At 43.5% G+C, this 17,886-nt stretch overlaps 1 protein-coding gene across 1 annotated transcript; it reads left to right on the top strand.

The window, feature by feature from the left end:
• Positions 1 to 193: 193 nt before the first annotated feature.
• On the top strand, positions 194 to 17,863 carry polq (polymerase (DNA directed), theta). Its single transcript, XM_046413275.1, has 34 exons — positions 194 to 887; positions 974 to 1,082; positions 1,186 to 1,900; positions 2,379 to 2,555; positions 2,643 to 2,773; positions 2,866 to 3,022; positions 3,108 to 3,219; positions 3,333 to 3,534; positions 3,638 to 3,779; positions 3,856 to 4,002; positions 4,094 to 4,306; positions 4,483 to 4,625; positions 4,821 to 5,010; positions 5,281 to 5,423; positions 5,597 to 5,790; positions 6,272 to 6,396; positions 6,868 to 7,111; positions 7,879 to 9,457; positions 9,543 to 11,118; positions 11,542 to 11,682; positions 11,764 to 11,963; positions 12,285 to 12,492; positions 12,585 to 12,778; positions 12,910 to 13,038; positions 13,121 to 13,295; positions 13,447 to 13,546; positions 14,579 to 14,679; positions 14,788 to 14,870; positions 14,967 to 15,068; positions 15,160 to 15,271; positions 15,495 to 15,619; positions 15,729 to 15,864; positions 15,977 to 16,083; positions 17,349 to 17,863. The coding sequence occupies exons 1-34, from the start codon at positions 817 to 819 to the stop codon at positions 17,460 to 17,462; spliced, it is 8,397 nt and encodes a 2,798-aa protein (XP_046269231.1). The 5' UTR covers positions 194 to 816; the 3' UTR covers positions 17,463 to 17,863.
• The last annotated feature ends 23 nt before the right edge of the window (positions 17,864 to 17,886 follow it).

Below are 17,886 nucleotides of genomic sequence, written 5' to 3'. Positions count from 1 at the left end.
AAACATTTCACCACTGAGCGCAACTACTTCAATGCATGCATGTTGCATCTCTCACAGCCAGTTTAAAATATTTATTATATGCATGTTAGATACCGTTCAAATCTTTAATTTTCAAAATAATTTGCTCGCTTGCTTTATTCATATATTTTACAGAGGCTTCATATACTCATTAATGTAGTGACTCCTCACTGTACTTGACTATACATTTTATTGCGGATAGCCCATTTGCCAATAGATTTTTACAATATAAAGTTTCATAATTCCGAAGCTTTTGATCTTGTTGTCAATAAAGATTGATAAGGACAATTTACCATAAAATATAACCATTAATCATCCAGTGAAGCACAAAGCATTGACCTTCATTACTTTATTAACAGCATACAATTAATCAAGAAACGTTTCCTTTATCTGAACATTTAACCGAAGGGCAGTCTAGTTAGTATTACTGATTAGATAAGCATTACTAGTGGTGCTATAGTGGTAATAATATGATCTAGCAGTCGTACTCGTAATTTATTGGAACGTTTGTATCCGAGCTTTGGTTCCGTCGAACCGTTTATGTGTAACACCGGGGCGGCGCTTCGGCGGTCTTTTTTGATTTCAGATTTGTTCAGTGGAGACAGCGTGTTTATGTTTAGCAACCACAATAATTAACTCAACGACCACGCTTGTTTTCGCTTTTCCGCTTCCTTACCTTTGATACCCACTGATAAATCTAGGCTTGTTTATAAAGTCGTGTTAAGAGCCAAACTGATGTCATGTTAAGTAACAACTCCTCACTCACGCGATTGTCAAAGACAGTCCAACTTCTTCAGAATGAGCACCTCGGGTCCTCCCCTGAAAAAGAAAAGCTACATGGGGCAGCACCAGATCAAGAAGAAAAAGGAGTAAGTTACTGGCCGATTTAGAAGTATTATGACAGTTCACTTGAACATCAGTCTTACTTGATGAACATACATTTTTCTGCGCACAGCATCCAAGTACCTGATGAGTCTCCAGACAGAGACAGACCGTTGCAGAAAACCCGCTGTGTGTCAGGCAAATCAGACAGATCAGAGAGCATTAGCAGAAGCAGCCTTGTGGTGAGTGTGACAGCTTAAAAGAGTTTTCCTTTGTCATCTCTGATTCTTTGTCACATCTACATGGATTAGCATAATGTTAGTTATTATTGATCTCCATCTTTAGGGTGGAGGAGCGGTGTTTCCACTGGGAGAATCCACATTAGCGCTTGATGAAGAGATTCTGCAGGTGTTGGATGCTGTGGACCCCGTGAGGCCTGTGGCTAACAATTCTTGTCCAACAGCAATAAACAGAGGTGCTCTCAGAGAGCCAGCGTCATCGGCTGTCTTTGCCCCTTCACATCCTTTCGCACCAGTTGCAGATAAGAAGAGGGAGGGTGACAGAGCACCTCAGCCCACAGGCCAAGGACCCCAGAGGGCCTCCAACATCCAGGAGAGAGTCTGTAGGCGAAGTGATGGTTGTAAGAGAACTGGATGGAGAGCTGATTGCCAAGACCTTGCTCAGATGCTTCTTTTCAGTGAGGATTCGGAGGAAGCGGATAATGCTCAGAAGGGTCCAGGTGGCATACAGCCCTCACCAGCTTCTGCCTGCATTAAAGGGCTGTCCTGCCAAGAAATAAAAAATGATCCACAAGAGGGACGGAAAGTTACATCCAGACAAAAGAGCTCTCCTCGTGGGAAAGACAAAAGTGGGCCAAACATGACTGCTGACGCACCTCTGGATGTATCCAGGGACTACATCTTGTTCAGCCCCACCGGCCTTGCAGCAGCCTTGAAGAAGGCCAAACTCCTGCAGTCTTTGCAGAATCAGTCCGCCTCTGTGCTCACAGTTCCCAGTGGCTTAGATGTCAGTACTCTCGGTGACACGTTACCTCAGCCAGGTGAAGTAATTTGTAATTTATTTCTCTCTTACTATCTCTTGTGTTTTTGTTGTAATATTATTTGGACATTTATTTAATAAAAAACCCCACCTTGAGGTTATCATCATAGTCAATTCATACTTTAGTGGTGTTTCCAATAAAAAAAAAAGTAAAATTTAATTGATTTAATAAAGGCAGTGGTACAAAGCAGTGGACGCACAGTAAGACAGGAGCTTCTTTGGGTGCCGGCTTGGTAATCAAGCTTTGCTCCTTGTGTGAATGTATCTCATGTCCAGCACCAGTTATGTCTGGATTGTATAATTTAACTAAATTACACTGACACCTAACATAATATTGTGTCTCTGATGTACATCCTGAACTAAGATATCTCTATCCCATCTAAAATCCACTTTGCTATGCTTAAAACACCTAAAAGATCCCTGCCACCATTGTGTTTACATGCCATGTGTAAAGGGAGCACTTTTGTCCTCTGCTGTAGGTGTTGCCCTGCATGCTCCCTCAGGGCAAGCTGAAAAACTGCTTTTATCCAGTTGGGGCTTACCAAAACCTATCCTAGAGCGCTACCAGAAACACAGGGTAACTCACATGTTCGAATGGCAGGCTCAGTGTCTCACTGTTGGAAAGGTGCTGCAGGGAGGTAACCTGGTGTACTCTGGTAAGAAACTAAACATCTCTGTATCAAGTGATTCAAAGAGTCAGTCCCTGTTTTTCATTTTCAGTTTGATATTCACATCTTTTCCAGCCCCCACTAGTGCTGGTAAAACTCTGGTGTCAGAGCTGCTGATGTTGAAGCGTGTGCTGGAGACTAAAAGAAAAGCTCTCTTCATTCTGCCGTTTGTCTCTGTGGCTAAAGAGAAGATGCATTACCTTCAGGTGAGGGAGAGGTGCACAGAAAAATACATTTATTGGCATTGTGTTTTTGTGTCTGTCTGCACATATATCTCAATCTATCTCCGGCCTTGTAGAGTATATTTGAAGAGGCAGGAGTTCGTGTGGAGGGATATATGGGCAGTACCTCGGCAGCTGGAGGGTTCACCTCGCTGGATGTGGCTGTTTGCACCATAGAAAAGGCCAATTCTCTCATTAACAGGCTCATTGAAGAGGACAGTATGGGTCTGCTAGGTAACATACCATTTAAATTGTAGTTTTTTTTTTAGTATAAAACAGAGCATGAGTTTTAAATTGTATGTTATTATTGTGTTTATAGGTATGGTGGTGGTGGATGAGTTACACATGGTTGGAGATTCTGGAAGAGGATACCTGCTAGAACTGCTCTTAACCAAAATCCGCTACATTGCACAGAAGCAGAACACCACTGGGTCTGTGTCTGTCTATGTGTCATTTTTCTTATGTCGTTCTTGTGTAACAGCCACGGTGTTTAAAAATCTTGTTCTTCTGCTACATGTGTCAATCTGGCCCGTTCTGCCCGCAGGTCTCTCTCTGAGGGTGTACAGATCATAGGTATGAGCGCCACCTTACCTAACCTCTCCCTCCTGGCAAACTGGTTAGGCGCAGAACTTTACCAGACAGACTACAGACCTGTACCCCTGCAGGAACATCTCAAAGTGGGCTGCAACATCTATGACAAGAGCCTCTCTGTGGTCCGGCAGTTCAATCCTGCGCTCCACATTAAGGTAACTGAATGTGGCGTTGATGTTATCCAGTGTGTTATGAAGGATTCTTAATCCCGCAAGACCAGTGATATAATCATGTGTGTGAATTTGCTCTTTCATAAAGGGTGATGATGACCACATAGTGAGCTTGTGCTATGAGACTGTGAGGGAGGGCTGCTCGGTGCTGCTGTTCTGCCCTTCGAAGAACTGGTGTGAGAAACTGGCAGACAGCATCGCCAGAGAGTTCTACAATCTCAGACATGCTGGTACTTGGAATTTAAATTATTATCTCAAAATCATTTGCTTTTTCTGCAAACTGAAGCTCATACCTCATCCTTTCAGTTCACCAGGGCGAAGCAGAACCTCAGCCAGTGAGTCTGGATCAGGAGGGACTAGTGGACGTTGTCGCCCAGCTGAGACGAACTCCAGCCGGTTTAGACCCCATCCTCCAGCGGACTGTGACATGGGGCGTGGCTTTCCATCACGCTGGTGAGCAAACTTTCACAGCTTCCACAGCAAACTGCAGGCAGAGTGATTCATTTTTTTGAGCATGTGACTAAGTTAAGGTTTATCTCTTTAGGTTTGACATTTGATGAGCGCGATGTGTTAGAGGGAGCTTTTCGCCAGGGCATGGTCAGAGTCCTGGCTGCCACCTCTACTCTTTCTTCAGGGGTTAATCTTCCAGCTCGCAGGGTCATCATTCGAACCCCTACCTTCAATGGACACCTGTTGGACCCACTCACATACAAACAGATGGCTGGACGAGCAGGGAGAAAAGGGGTGGACACAACAGGTAAAAGTTAAAGAAGAAAAGGCTGGATTGTTGCTTCTTCATTATTATTCCAGGAGAGAAAACAAAACTTGATCAGTCCTCTGTGGTAATAATCGAGCACATGTCAGTTGAAAAGTGAATTTAAAAAAACGCATCCTCTCCTTTGATGTCATGGCATTTTGTTCCTCCTCTTTCAGGTGAAAGTGTGCTGGTGTGTAAGGAGGTTGAGCGTCAGAAAGGTATTAGTCTCCTCAGAGGTGCTCTTCAGCCAATCAGCAGCTGCTTGGTGAGAAGAGAGGGAGAGGGTGTCACTACCAGCATGCTGCGAGCCATTCTAGAGGTATGGCTGATATCAAAGTCATGGAAATGACTCAGAAGCTGTACATAGTTCATGTTTAATTCCTTCTTAAGGAGTAGTTGCTTAATCCTATGGATGCTCTTTGTGTATGGTTAGATCAGTTTGCATGTGAGAGGACCCATTTCTGCCACACTGTTATTGTTTTGTGTCCCTAATTTGAATCATCCCAACTTGCAGATCATCGTCGGAGGTGTTGCCAGCACTCCACAGGATGTGAGGTTATATGCCTCATGCTCACTACTGGCTGCCAGCATAAAATTGGACAGCAAAAAAGAATCAAATGAAGAGACTAACAAAGGAGTTATTGAGGCCTGTGTTGAATGGCTGATGGACAATGAATTTATCAGTATCCAGAAGGAGGGACAAGGTACTGCCTTCTTGTGCTGTCTTTTTCTTGTTCTGTTCGTCACATCTGAACACAAGGCAGACTTTTAATAACAAATTGAAGCACTGGTACTAGTGTGTTCTCAATTAATTCATAAGCGAGCAAAATTTGAATAATAATACAAGCCATTTGTGTATTCGTATGTCGTATGTTGTTTTATTATCTTAAGTCATTACGTCTACAAGCCAAAGTATCACCTTAGCCATCCTTCCCCTTACCATAACAGCTGCATGTCTGTCTTTGCATATGCAGAGGAGCGGTACTGTCCGACTCAACTTGGTGCTGCCACCCTTTCCTCCTCCCTCTCCCCTCCTGAAGCTATGGGAGTATTTGCAGATCTCCAGCGGGCCATGAAGGGCTTTGTACTGGAAAATGACTTGCACATTTTGTATCTGGTACTCACACACACATCTTATAGCTATACATATCTATGCTTATATTCATCTAAGTTTCTGTCAACTTTTTTCACTCCCTGCATCATCCCTGAACCCTCACCAATACATTCCTAAAGTCCAGACCAGACCTTTAAGATACAGTCTTTTAAATTCTATATCTAAATTCCCCTCAGATCACCCCATTGTATGCAGAGTGGACTACCATAGATTGGTATCAGTTCTTCTGCCTGTGGGAACAGCTCTCATCATCAATGAAGAGAGTGGCAGAGCTGGTGGGCGTCCAGGAAGGTTTTCTTGCACGATCTGTCAGCGGCAAGCTTGTTGCCAAGACAGAGAAGCAGCGTAGGCAGATGGCTATTCATAAACGGTAATGCACATATTTACAAATCATACAAACTGTATGTATATCATAGCATTGCCTAACAGTCCCCTCATGTGGTTTTCTGTCATTAAACTACAAGTAAATGTCAATTAAGAAGCCAAAAAATATGAGAAGGTAAACCTGGCCTAATTTAATGCTAAAATTAAGTGCTTCTGTATGCTATACATTGAGAGTGAACAAGGCGCACAGTTAAATGAATATTAACCAGCTATTAAATGTACAATATTTTTCTAGTTATATGGACATCTAGTTACTCAGATGTTACTCAGACACTCATGCTATCATGTCCTTTTCCTTTATGCACATTGATTCCCAGCATTGTGATCTTTAGATTAAAGGTGACCTGGAAGTGAGACCTAAAACAAACTGCGCAAAGATTTGTGCCATAAGACTCAAACAACAATTTAAGTTTTAGAAATCAGATAAAACATAACCTTTATGTTTCCTCTTCCTTATCTCTTTACAGGTTTTTCACCACACTTGTGCTACAGGATCTGGTGAATGAGGTACCTTTGGGAACAGTGGCATCCAAATACAACTGCAGTCGTGGACAGTTACAGTCTCTCCAGCAGTCTGCTTCGACATATGCAGGTATGTGACACAATACAGCGCAGTATAGAGCGATTTTAAATTCTGCACAAGACTTTACTGTAAAAAAGGAGGACAATAACAAGTTCAGTGAATTTATGCAAGAGACGGGAGCCCTTGAGACTAACAGATATACGACACAGACCTCATTCTGTTTGCTGATGTTTTGGCACAAGCATGCTGCCTTCAGAGCCACGTATCCATCATTTTGAGGTGTTCATGCTTCTTGAATCAAATTACTGTCACGGAATTTATGGAGAACTAGTGTAATTTAGGCTCAGCGGTAGTGTTTCGACGTGTGGATCAGAATAATTTTTGTCTTGGGTGTGAGTATGAACCATACTAATTAAGATGGAAATGCAGAAAGAAACCTAAAGAAAACGGAGCACTAAAAAGCAAAACATTAGTAATTCCAAGACCCTCCATCATATGCTCTGTTGTGCAGCTGACAGAAACACTGTGCCCTTCTGTCAGGTATGGTAACAGTGTTTTGCAAGCGCCTGGGCTGGCACAACATGGAGCTACTGTTGTCTCAGTACCAGACCAGGCTGAGCTTTGGAGTCCAGAGGGAGCTGATCGACCTTGTCAGGGTTTCACTACTGAATGCAACACGAGCCAGAGCCCTCTACGCACAAGGCCTCTGTACTGTGGCTGAACTAGCCAGGGCTACTGTAGCTGATGTGGAGAAAGCCTTGAGGAATGCCGTCCCATTTAAAAGGTAGGTGTGTGCTAGTTGTTGAGACAAGTATGTAAAACAGTACTTAAGTTTGTTTGCCATTTGTTTCCACTCTCAGCTGATACACATTAACAATATAGTCATAACTATATATTTCACTTTTAAAATAGTGGTAGTGATCTTATTTTTTTTTTTTTAAACAACTAAACCAAATTGTCCCAATAAAATACAACCCAGAGTTAAACAGAGGTAACTGTAACTCATAAACCTCACACTAAAGTAGATAAACTTGAACAACAACAACAGCAATCCTGGGCAAGATGAATCACTTTTAATTGATCTCAGTTTATAAGTTGATGCAGTTGTGCATATCACCAATGTAAACAATAGTGCATCCAGATGTACTGTTGTTTACATCAGAAATCATTATTCATGACAAGAGTAATGCCTACACATTAATTCCAAATTCCACAGACAACATTTCGTTCCCAGGTTAAATAACATTTAGAAATAGTAGTTAATAATTCAAATACAGTATGTCAGAAATATTTCAAATATATCCAAAGCTGGGACTGGAATCAAAAAATTTCCATTTACGGTAAATACATTTGTGGTTTGGAGGTTGCAGGCATTACTCTACACCGCTACTATAAACACACGCCAACAGATGCAAGTACATTCCTGATACTACTTAAAACCCTTAGCTTGCATATAGTTTGTTCGACTGTAGCGTCAGAACTTCAAGTCCTGATCTCTCTGAAACATGACCCTAGGTGTAAAGCCAGTGTTAAACTGTCTGTCTTCCTCAGCTCTAAACGTGCAGTGGATGAGAGTGAGGTGGAGGCAGCTGAGAGACGGAGCCTCCGCTGTGTCTGGGTCGCCGGCGGTCGGGCCTTGACAGAACAGGAAGCTGCAGTTGAGATTGTATCTGAGGCAAGGATCCTCCTTCAGGAAGACTTGGCCCAATTAGGTGTTCAATGGGACCCGACAACACTTCCTTCTCGGGCTCCTGCTGTAAACAGCCCTGATGACCATCACAGCAGGAACTCGGACACCTCATCAGCCTCATATCTCAGCTCTCTTGAAGCGCATTCAGACAATGTTAAGGATCACCAAAACGGAGACAGGGTCAAGAATAGTGAGGGCAAAGATACTGACAGCCATAGAAAGGAGAATAAGCAAGAATATAAACATGAGAGAAGGATGAAAATGGAAAAAACAGAAGGAGAATCCAAGAGAGAGCTGGGGAAGTCCAAACCTGAAGATCGAAAATTGGTGGAGCACAGAAAGGAAGACAGGATAGAGCCAGAAATCAGACAAACAGGCAAGGGAGAGCATGCAGAAAGAAGCATAGGAACAAAAAAAGATGAGACAAATAAAAAACTATTAATTGCAAATGATGAGGAAGACCCACACGAAAACAGAAAAAGAGAAAAGGGCACAAGGCAAGAAGGGAAGACAAGGAAAGGGATTGTCTCAATCGGGTCAGAGAGTCATCAAGCGAGTCATTCTGTTTCTGAAAGGAGTCTGACACAGGAATTGACTGAGATTTTATCCAGCCCGTTGCAACTGATGCCACATCCTCTGCCCTCTTCTTCCCCTATGCCTCCCCCTCGGTTTAGAGCTCCAATATCTCGCATAGAAGAACAACACAGTGTTCCTCCAAAGATATCAAACGGAGAAGATGCCACAGGGCTCTTTGCCTTACCTGTGCAGCCAAATAGACTGAAGCACTCGAGGGCCTTGAGCAAAGTCCTCCACTCTATACAGAATGACAGAAGCCTGCGAGATGATGTACAGACTGCACAGACGTCACACTCAAAACCTACAAGAGCTTCATCAGTCCAGAATTCAGCGCCTGCAGCCCAGGTGCCTACAACTGTTCATGCTCCTGGCCCTGTGCAAGAAAACTCTCCCGGTGTTTCGGCACCTGCAAAGGCAGACAAGCAGGACTCCCCCCTGTCTGTCTCTCCTGCCTCTGTACCCTTATTCTCTCCTGAGGCCAAGCGAAGAAGGATAGATGCTGAAGGGGTAGATAAGTTTTCATCTCCCGAGCTGTATGCAGAAGATGAAAGAAATGATGAAGTAGAGGGAGCTGTTAAAACAGGAGAAGATAGTTTTGGTGACAGCTTTGAACTGGACACTCAGACAGAAAGAATCATTGTTCAGCAGACGTGCCAAAACAGAGATGGGAATAATAGAGGGATGAATCGGTCGGTAGAAACAGAAAAGATAAAAGAAGAAGAAATAGTAGAATTGGATGTTGAGCCGGATAAGGATGCAAATAAGGGAACTAACAGGCTTGAAGCCCCTGACAATGCATGTCCCAGATTCAATATTTCCCTTACAGATAGCCAGATGGAGCTGATCCTTAACACCAGTCACCAGGTGAGTGACCAGAGTCATTAAATCATCAAACATATTCACATAGTTTGCTTCTTAAAAACCAAAAGCTACGATCTTGTTTTCACAGGTTTCTCCTGGTCCAGGAGGTGATAATGTAATTGAAGCTGGAGATGAAGGTGATGATGATGATGATGAAGAGGAGGTTCTCGGTGCCGATCAAGCTGCCTCTGAGAGTGTCAACAGAAGCAGTAGCTTCCTGTTTGACAGCCTGTATGACAGCTCTCTGCTGGCCGGTCTGAGCCCACACCAGATTTATGACCAATCGGACGAAGAGGAATCTGTTGTCCAATGTATCGGAGACAAGTGCCCTCCTCCGTCAACCCAGGAGCGAAGACGCAGCGAGGTTCTTGCCAATCAAGAGGCGGAGCAGCAGGAGGCAATTCAGTGGGGTGAATCATCCTTCAATTTGTCAGAGTGGGGCGACTCACTGTTGGTGGGCGAACACTTTCTGGAGAGGCAGAGCTTCCTCAGGCATACAGAGAAAACTCAAAAAGAGCCACACGTCAGTCGTTTTAAAGCTCAGCAACACAGCACTGTGTGCCATGTTCGTCCTGAGGAGCAGCTGTCAGAACCACAACCTAAACCCAGTCAGATACAGCCACAACCCACTACTACTACAAATATCACAGGTCAAAATGAGCATGACAAGGATAAAGCCAGTAACGATCAAGACCGCACACACATTAAACACCATGATAACGTATTAAGTGACAATAAACCAGGTGAGAAACAAAGTGCACCTGAACACGCGTTTTATTGCAGCCCTGGTTTACAAGAGATCTTTGACCGCTGGCCTAGTATGTCTGATCAGCTCTGGCAGAACACAACAGGCACCACAGCCAGTCATACACTCATAAATGCTGTAAATAAAGCAGAAGTTCTAGATCTACCTCAGCCCTCAATGCATGCGACTAGAAGAAATGGAAAGCCAAATGCGCAGGTTGTTGCTGATGAGAGTGATTGTCAAAAAGAACATTCACTGAGACGTGACAGCGAGGATGTAACAGAGAGGCCGAGCTCTGCCGGTGATCTTATTCCCCCCACTCAAGAGACACCACCTGTCACACCCAGAGTGAGACTGACCACCTTGTCTGTCCAATCACCTCTCACCGTTCAGCCACTTAACCAATCAACTCCCTCAACCCTCCTGCAGCAGAAACCAGCAATCACAAAATGTCCTGAATCTCATCCAGGACACAGTGATCATCTAACAGAAGATGTCACTGACACTAAACAACCTCCTACATCTGATGAGAGCCACAAACACCCGCTCGGACAGAAACCAAAGACTGCTCTTGTTTCACACTCAAGTTCAAAAACAAAGACCCAGCTACACACCGACCAGAATCTCAGCCCTCACCGAGACTGTGCTTCTCCATCCTCCCAAAGGCCAAAGCCTCCCACTGATGGAGAATCACCTGTAACTGATGAAGGATTCACTCTTCAGCTGTCCCAGGATGCATCATTCTGTCCCAGCAACTCAGGGACCTTCACCATCATTGACGTAGCAAGTGACCGGCGTCTCTTTGACACTTTCATTAAGGAGTGGAAAACAAAGGAGCGGTGCTCTCTGGCTCTGGCCTGTGAGAAGAGGGAGCCCAGACTGCAGCCCGGGGGGGAAATAAGAGGAAAACATGAGAGAGGTAAGTGATAAACATGAACTGAAGGGACATTAACCTGCAGTGGGGTGTGAATTGTTTCCAGGTTCTAACCCAAAGATTGATTGCATCTGTCAAGTCATTAAATGAAAACAGTCACTTAAGTACAGATTCGAGGTACTTGCGCTTTATGAGTGTTTCCATTTTATGCAAGTTCATATTTCTGCTTGACAACATCTCAGAGGCAGATATTGTACTTTTTACTGTGAAAGCTGTCAGACAAATGTCCAGTGAAAACCAGATATCTCCACCTTTAGTAATTTTTGTTAGAATTTTTCTGTGTTCCTTTAGGGATTAAAAAATATTCCATTTACTCCAATATTGGCATACTTTTGCTCTAGTAAGGTTTTGAAAGCAAAGCATTATAAACATGCTGTCTTCTCATCCATGCATGTGTTTTCCGTGCAGCATCAGCAGCTCATCAGCAGCTCCATGGGGTCGACGGTTTTCCAGTAAGAGGCAGTGATGGACTGGTGTTGATTGGACTGTCTGTCTGCTGGGGAGCTAGAGATGCATACTATATGTCTCTGCAGCAAGAGCAGAGCAAAGGTAAAGACACACACACATGCATGTATAAACAAGCTCACTCTGATAGTGTTTCCCGAGTTCAGTCTGTCTGTTATCCCTCAGGTTTGAGCTCAAGTCTGGCTCCTCCTCCACTGGATGATGAGTTGCCTGTAAGTGAGAGGCTGGCACAGGTGAAGACTTGTCTGAGCCAGTCATCGGGTGGTCATAGAGGTGTGGTTGTCACTTATGACATCATCCAGGTTTACAAGACGTTAGTGCTGAGCTGTGGCATCAGCTTGGAGGGAAGCGGCGAAGATCCCAAGGTGACTGAAATCATTTCCATACACATACCTATGCAGTACTGCATTACAGTCCTGGTACTTGACCAGGTTCATTTAAAACCTCTTACTGACATTTGATAGTACTGAGAGCAGTGTATGCACCAATGTTCACTGCGATTGTCTCATTGTTTTGTGAAAACTTTCACAATCATGATCATTTGAATGGTGCTATAATCACATAAAATTCAACACATAGGGGAACATTCATTAGAAATGGACAAAATATTTATTGGTTTTTTTTTAAGAACCGTTCAGAAAACAAACTTAATGATGCCGCAACACTGCTTTGAATGCCTGCCATAGGTTGCATGCTGGTTATTGGACCCCGGGAGTGAGGAGAGGACTCTGCCCAACATGGTGACCGTCTACTGTCCTGAAGAATTACCCCTGCTGGATGGACTTGGAAATGCACACAAGCACTGTCCTCGTGTTAGGGCAGCGACCACAAGTGTGCTCGTACATGCTGTCATGAACCATCTCACTGGCCTGCTAGAAAAAGACGGCATGCTTGGTATAAAGAGCAAATGCTACCAGACATTTATGTAACAGTTCTGCTGCTGCAAACATTACCATTGTTGTCATGTATTTGTATGTTTTTGTCAGACTTATTTAGAAGCATTGAGATGCCCTCCCAGGTGTGTTTGGCTCTGCTGGAATTGAATGGAGTGGGCTTCAGTGTTGAAGAGTGCGAAAGACAAAAACATGTGATGCAAGCCAAACTTGCAGCGCTGGAATCCCAGGCTTACAACCTGGCTGGACACAGCTTCTCCCTCACCAGCATCGACGACATAGCACAGGTCTGATACCACGTCTTTATCCCAGCTGTGTTTTTTAATCAAATTGCAAATCACTCAGTGCAGTACAACAAAGTATAGTAAAACGTACAATTTCCAAACGTATGTGTGCTGACATGCACGCTGTTTTGTAGGTGTTGTTTTTAGAGCTCCATCTGCCTCCAAACGGTGATGTGGGTGGATTGAAAAGTAAGAAAACTCTTGGTTACACCAGGAGAGGCGGTGGCAAAGTACGACTTGGAAAGCAGTTCAGCACCACCAAGGTGAAACTTCTTTGCATTACGCTAAATTCTTGCGACTGCTTTGACTCACTGTGTTGAAACTGAACTGAACTGATTTCTCCAGGATGTTCTGGAGAAGCTTCGCCCCTTGCACCCCCTGCCAGGTGTAATTCTGGAGTGGAGGCGGATCACCAATGCCTTGACTAAAGTGGTGTTCCCCCTGCAGAGGGAGAAGCAGTACCACCCTACACTGACCATGGACAGAATATACCCCATCGCACAGACACACACAGCCACAGGTAAAACACATGGATGCACAGTACATAAGCACATTGCATGAATCTCATGCAGACATACCTGGATGTCACTGGTAAATTCATGTCTCATGAACTCCAACTTTATTTGATGTAAATATGAATCATGCAGTGACCCAGCTCATTCTGTTGTCAGGTAGAGTAAGCTTCACCGAGCCAAACATACAGAATGTCCCCAAAGACTTCGAGATTCACATGCCCACAGTAGTGGGTGAGAGCCCACCTTCACAAGACAGGTAGGTCAGCACCTCTTCAGGTCAAAGTTTGCTGCGCCATTGATCAATGAGTGCATGGCTCTCAAAGTGTGGAGTCTGATACCACTGAGGCAGGACCTGAAGGTGTTCTTATGTGTTCTCAAAATGAGACATAAAATAACTTGCTGTAATTGTAACTTTGTTATTTTTAACTTTGCCTGTATTCAAGAAATGTACCTTCTTCAGAAACAAGTCAAGTACATTCAGGATAATTAACACACACACCAGCTCTTTGTGATACATTTTACATCACACCCAGCTGCCTTAGAAACAGTGTGTAGCTAAATATTTTAAGCTGGAAAATCTATCAATAATCTGAATTAGATAAAATTTTCATTATGCAAAAGGTTAATGTCAGTATCAAAGTTAATTGATGCCATGTGCCGATTTGCTTTAACCCAAGCCAACTATGCACCTTTGGTTGCTTGTGATTTGTCAGGTAATATAGTATTTCATATGATAAGGATATAGGGCAGCACGGTGGTGCCGTGGTAAGCACTGTTGCCTCATAGCAAGAGGGTTCCAGGTTCAAATTCCGGTCTGTGTGGAGTTTGCATGTTCTCCCTGTGCCTGCGTGGGTTTTTGCCAGGTTCTCCGTCTTCCTCCCACAGTCCCAAAAGCATGCACATAAGGTTGCTACTCTACATTGCCCCTGGGTGAGAGTGTGTGGTTGTCTGTCTTTGTGTTGGCCCCGCGATTGGCTGGCAACCAGTCCAGGGTCTACCCCGCCTCTCGCCCATAGTTAGCTGGGATAGGCTCCAATAAAACCTGTGTTAGAAATTCAGGATATTGTGCTCAATAGACACACACACACAACTCAGTAAGTCAGCTAAGCTGAGCCAGTTGGTGCTGTAAGCAAAAAATGAACTGTTGGATGCTGTTACATACCATGTGTGGGTGGGATTGCATTAAATTCCATGGGTTTTCTCCAAAGTTTATAAAGGTCAGTGTTCAACTAAAATTCAATAGGTATGAAAGCATTAGACAGTTTGTCTTCTTACTGTTCTATTACAGAAAGAAGAGACGTTCTGTGGTGTCTTCAGTTGCAGCTGACAGTGAAGTACGAGGCCCAGCCTTCTCTGTCAGCATGAGACATGCCTTTGTACCCTTTTCAGGTTAGTGTGATGATATATGTATCTGTCTTGTGTGGGTGATCACCTCATATGTCTAACTTTGTGTCAGACTTTTCCATCGGCTGTCTCTCTCTGCACTGTGCTGTACAGGTGGGATGATATTGGCTGCTGATTATTCTCAGCTGGAGCTGAGAGTGTTGGCTCACCTCTCCAAGGATCAACGCCTTCTGCAGGTCAGCAGAGTAGATGCGCAGTGATTAGCTGGAAAACACCATATGACCAATGCCATTAAAGAGCTAAACACTTGATGAAACTGTGTGTGACTCTAGGTGCTGAATGGAGGAGCAGACGTGTTTCGCTGCATCGCTGCTGAATGGAAAAGTGTTGACCCAGAGTCTGTGAATGACAACCTCAGACAACAGGCAAAACAGGTACAACCAGGCAGAAAAGTGAGGGTGAGACAGTCATGCATGCACTGTTACTGGTAATCTCACAGGTGTGTGCATATATTGGTCTTTGCAGATTTGCTATGGAATTATCTATGGGATGGGAGCCAAGTCTTTGGGGGAGCAAATGGGAGTGGAGGAGAATGATGCGGCCTGCTACATAGAGAGTTTCAAGGCCAGATACAAGGGTATACACTTGTATTGTTTCTATTTTTCTTTTTTATCCGCTCATTAAGTAATGAACCTACATTTCTGTGTGCATATGTAGGTTTGTGGGAGTATTTTCAGCCTACATACACAAGCAGTAATTCATATCACCATTTTTTTGTATGTATAGTTTTGTTTAGTTTTAGTGCTGTTGACATTTGAATTCCCACACAGAAAACATCTATGTCTTGTCTTGCGTTTCAGGGATCAATGCTTTTCTTAGAGAAACTGTGAAGAACTGCATAAAGAATGGTTATGTTCAGACTCTGATGGGTCGGAGGAGATATCTGCCTGGGATCACTAACAGCAATGTTCACGTTAAAGCACATGTGAGCATGCTGTCCCGCCGAACTTGTCACAATGTATTTGAAGCTGTGCACTTTACAGTTGTTCGTTAATTTCGCAACATCTGTGTTTCTCTCTTCCCCTCCCATTCAGGCAGAGCGTCAGGCAGTGAACACAACCGTACAAGGTTCAGCGGCAGACATTGTTAAAATTGCCACTGTTAACATCCAGAAGCGACTTCGAACTGCATATCCTTCCGCTCCACTCTCTCACCGACACACACGCTCAGGTGACTCAGTCTTTGTTTTCCCATCCTGTATAGAATTGCACAAAGACGTGGCCAGTGTAACATTTCTAATTCAGTAATCATGCCTGTTGATGTCAAACTGTCGATTACACAGCCAGCAGTCACCGCAGGGCTGGAACGTCTCAGCTCAGAGGGGCCTACTTTGTCCTGCAGCTGCATGATGAGCTCATCTATGAAACCACGGAGGAGAATCTCATACCGGTATGACAACTATTATTTGGACTCTAAGTTCATTAGTAGTATTTTGGTAGAAATATTTGTCGATGGAAAGCAGAGTTGATCTGCAAAGGTACAACACTGTATGTGAGATCTTCATTTGAGCGGTTTGGTACAAACCCTGATTCTAAAAAGTTCCAAAAACGCTGCAGTCGTTTGGAAGTGAACCGTGTTAATGGTTTAACCTTGGCCCATCCCCGCTTGTGAACAACTGAGTCTCTCAAGCACATCCCTGTCATACTCAGTCATGATACTATCACCTGTTACCAACGAACCTGTTTACCTGTGGAACGTTCCAAACAGAGGGGTGTTCTACGAAGTGAGATTAAAAGTTAAGCGAGGTAGGGTCTTCAGTATGTTTAAGTAGGCTCTTTAAAGTTTAAAGTTTTACTATGTGCAGTTGTTCTCAAGCCAGCTCAGGCAAAGAAAGCCTGGCCATATTGAATTTGCTTTGTAGTATACTTTTCTTGTCAGAGACTGAGATCTCCGACCTTGACACTCAGGTCAGCATTGAACAACTTTCCAGTCTTTGGTTGCCACTGTCCAAACTTGTTTGAAATGTAAGATAAGAAAAGATAAGATGAACTGCTACAGTGGGGAAATTCACTTGTCGTAGCACACAAGGACAGAAAAGAGTGCAAAAAGTGTGCAAAAACAGTTTCAAAAAATATAAAGATAATAAATTAACAGTTTTCAAGTAAACACTGTACAATATACAGCTATATACAAGTCTGCATAAGGGAGGAAAAGAGGACTAGACTGTTGAGTTGTACAGTCTCACAGCAGTGGGAATGAAGGACCTGTGGTAGTGCTCCTTCCTACACTGAGGGTGTAGCAGTCTGCTGCTGAAGGAGCTGCTCAGAGCCTCCACTGTCTGATGCAGAGGGTGAAAGGTGTTGTCCATGATGGATGTAAGCTTGGCCAACATTGTTCTCTCCCCCACCTGCTCCATGGAGTCCAGTGGGCACCCCAGGAGAGCAGCTTGTTTAGTCTCTTCCTGTCCCGGGCCGTACTGCCCAGTCCCCAACAGACCACAGTGTAGTGAATAGCAGAGGCTGCCACAGAGTCATAAAATGTTCTTAGGGGGGGCCTGCACACTCCAAACCTCAGTCTTCTCAGAAGGTGGAGGCGACTTTGGCCCTTCTTGTACAGGGCATGTGTTGCTGGCATCAAAATCGGAATAAGCATATATTTATAAAAAGTATAAATATATAATTATTTCTCTTTCTATCAACCCCCCTTTCTGTCAGGTTGCACATATTGTCAAGAGGGAGATGGAGTCAGCAGTAAAGCTGTATGTAAAGCTTAAGGCCAAAGTCAAGGTGGGACCCAGTTGGGGCAATTTGCAGGACCTGGATTTATAATGTGAATGTATGGATGAATTGAAACGTAATCACCGCCTATGGTTATGTAATATATGTATACATACTGTTATTTGTGCTAAAGTCAAATCCATGTTTTTTTTTTAAATCACTAAATTAACAATAATGAAATGTAAGATAATCCAGAGCTCTAAATGAACTATTTAATGTATTTATGATTCTATTTTCTGGTGTACGGTGTTACAAATGATACATGTCATGAGATTTTACGTAAGAAAGTAAGGTAAGTTTTTTTTTTTTTGTCCATTTTGAAAGCCTGTGGCTGCAACAATTATTTTCATTATTGATTAATGCGCTGATTGTTTTACCAATTGATTACACAGAATTCCTCTAAAAACCTGACGGTGAAATGACCATTTTTTAAATAAATGTATAGAATTTTGGCTTGGAAAAATAGAGAAACAAT

This window comes from Scatophagus argus, chromosome 2 (assembly GCF_020382885.2).
Source record: "Scatophagus argus isolate fScaArg1 chromosome 2, fScaArg1.pri, whole genome shotgun sequence".
NCBI classification, from domain to species: Eukaryota; Metazoa; Chordata; class Actinopteri; family Scatophagidae; genus Scatophagus; species Scatophagus argus.
Note: the sequence above shows the minus strand (reverse complement) of the source record. Positions and strands in the feature narration are given on the sequence as shown.

Excerpts from the sequence above, each read along its gene's own strand:
- polq (XM_046413275.1), top strand. The coding sequence starts at position 817 with ATGAGCACCTCGGGTCCTCCCCTGAAAAAGAAAAGCTACATGGGGCAG. Across the intron at positions 4,003-4,093 it reads CGTGGCTTTCCATCACGCTG|GTTTGACATTTGATGAGCGC; the intron begins GTGAGCAAACTT and ends TTATCTCTTTAG. Across the intron at positions 14,871-14,966 it reads AGGATCAACGCCTTCTGCAG|GTGCTGAATGGAGGAGCAGA; the intron begins GTCAGCAGAGTA and ends GTGTGACTCTAG.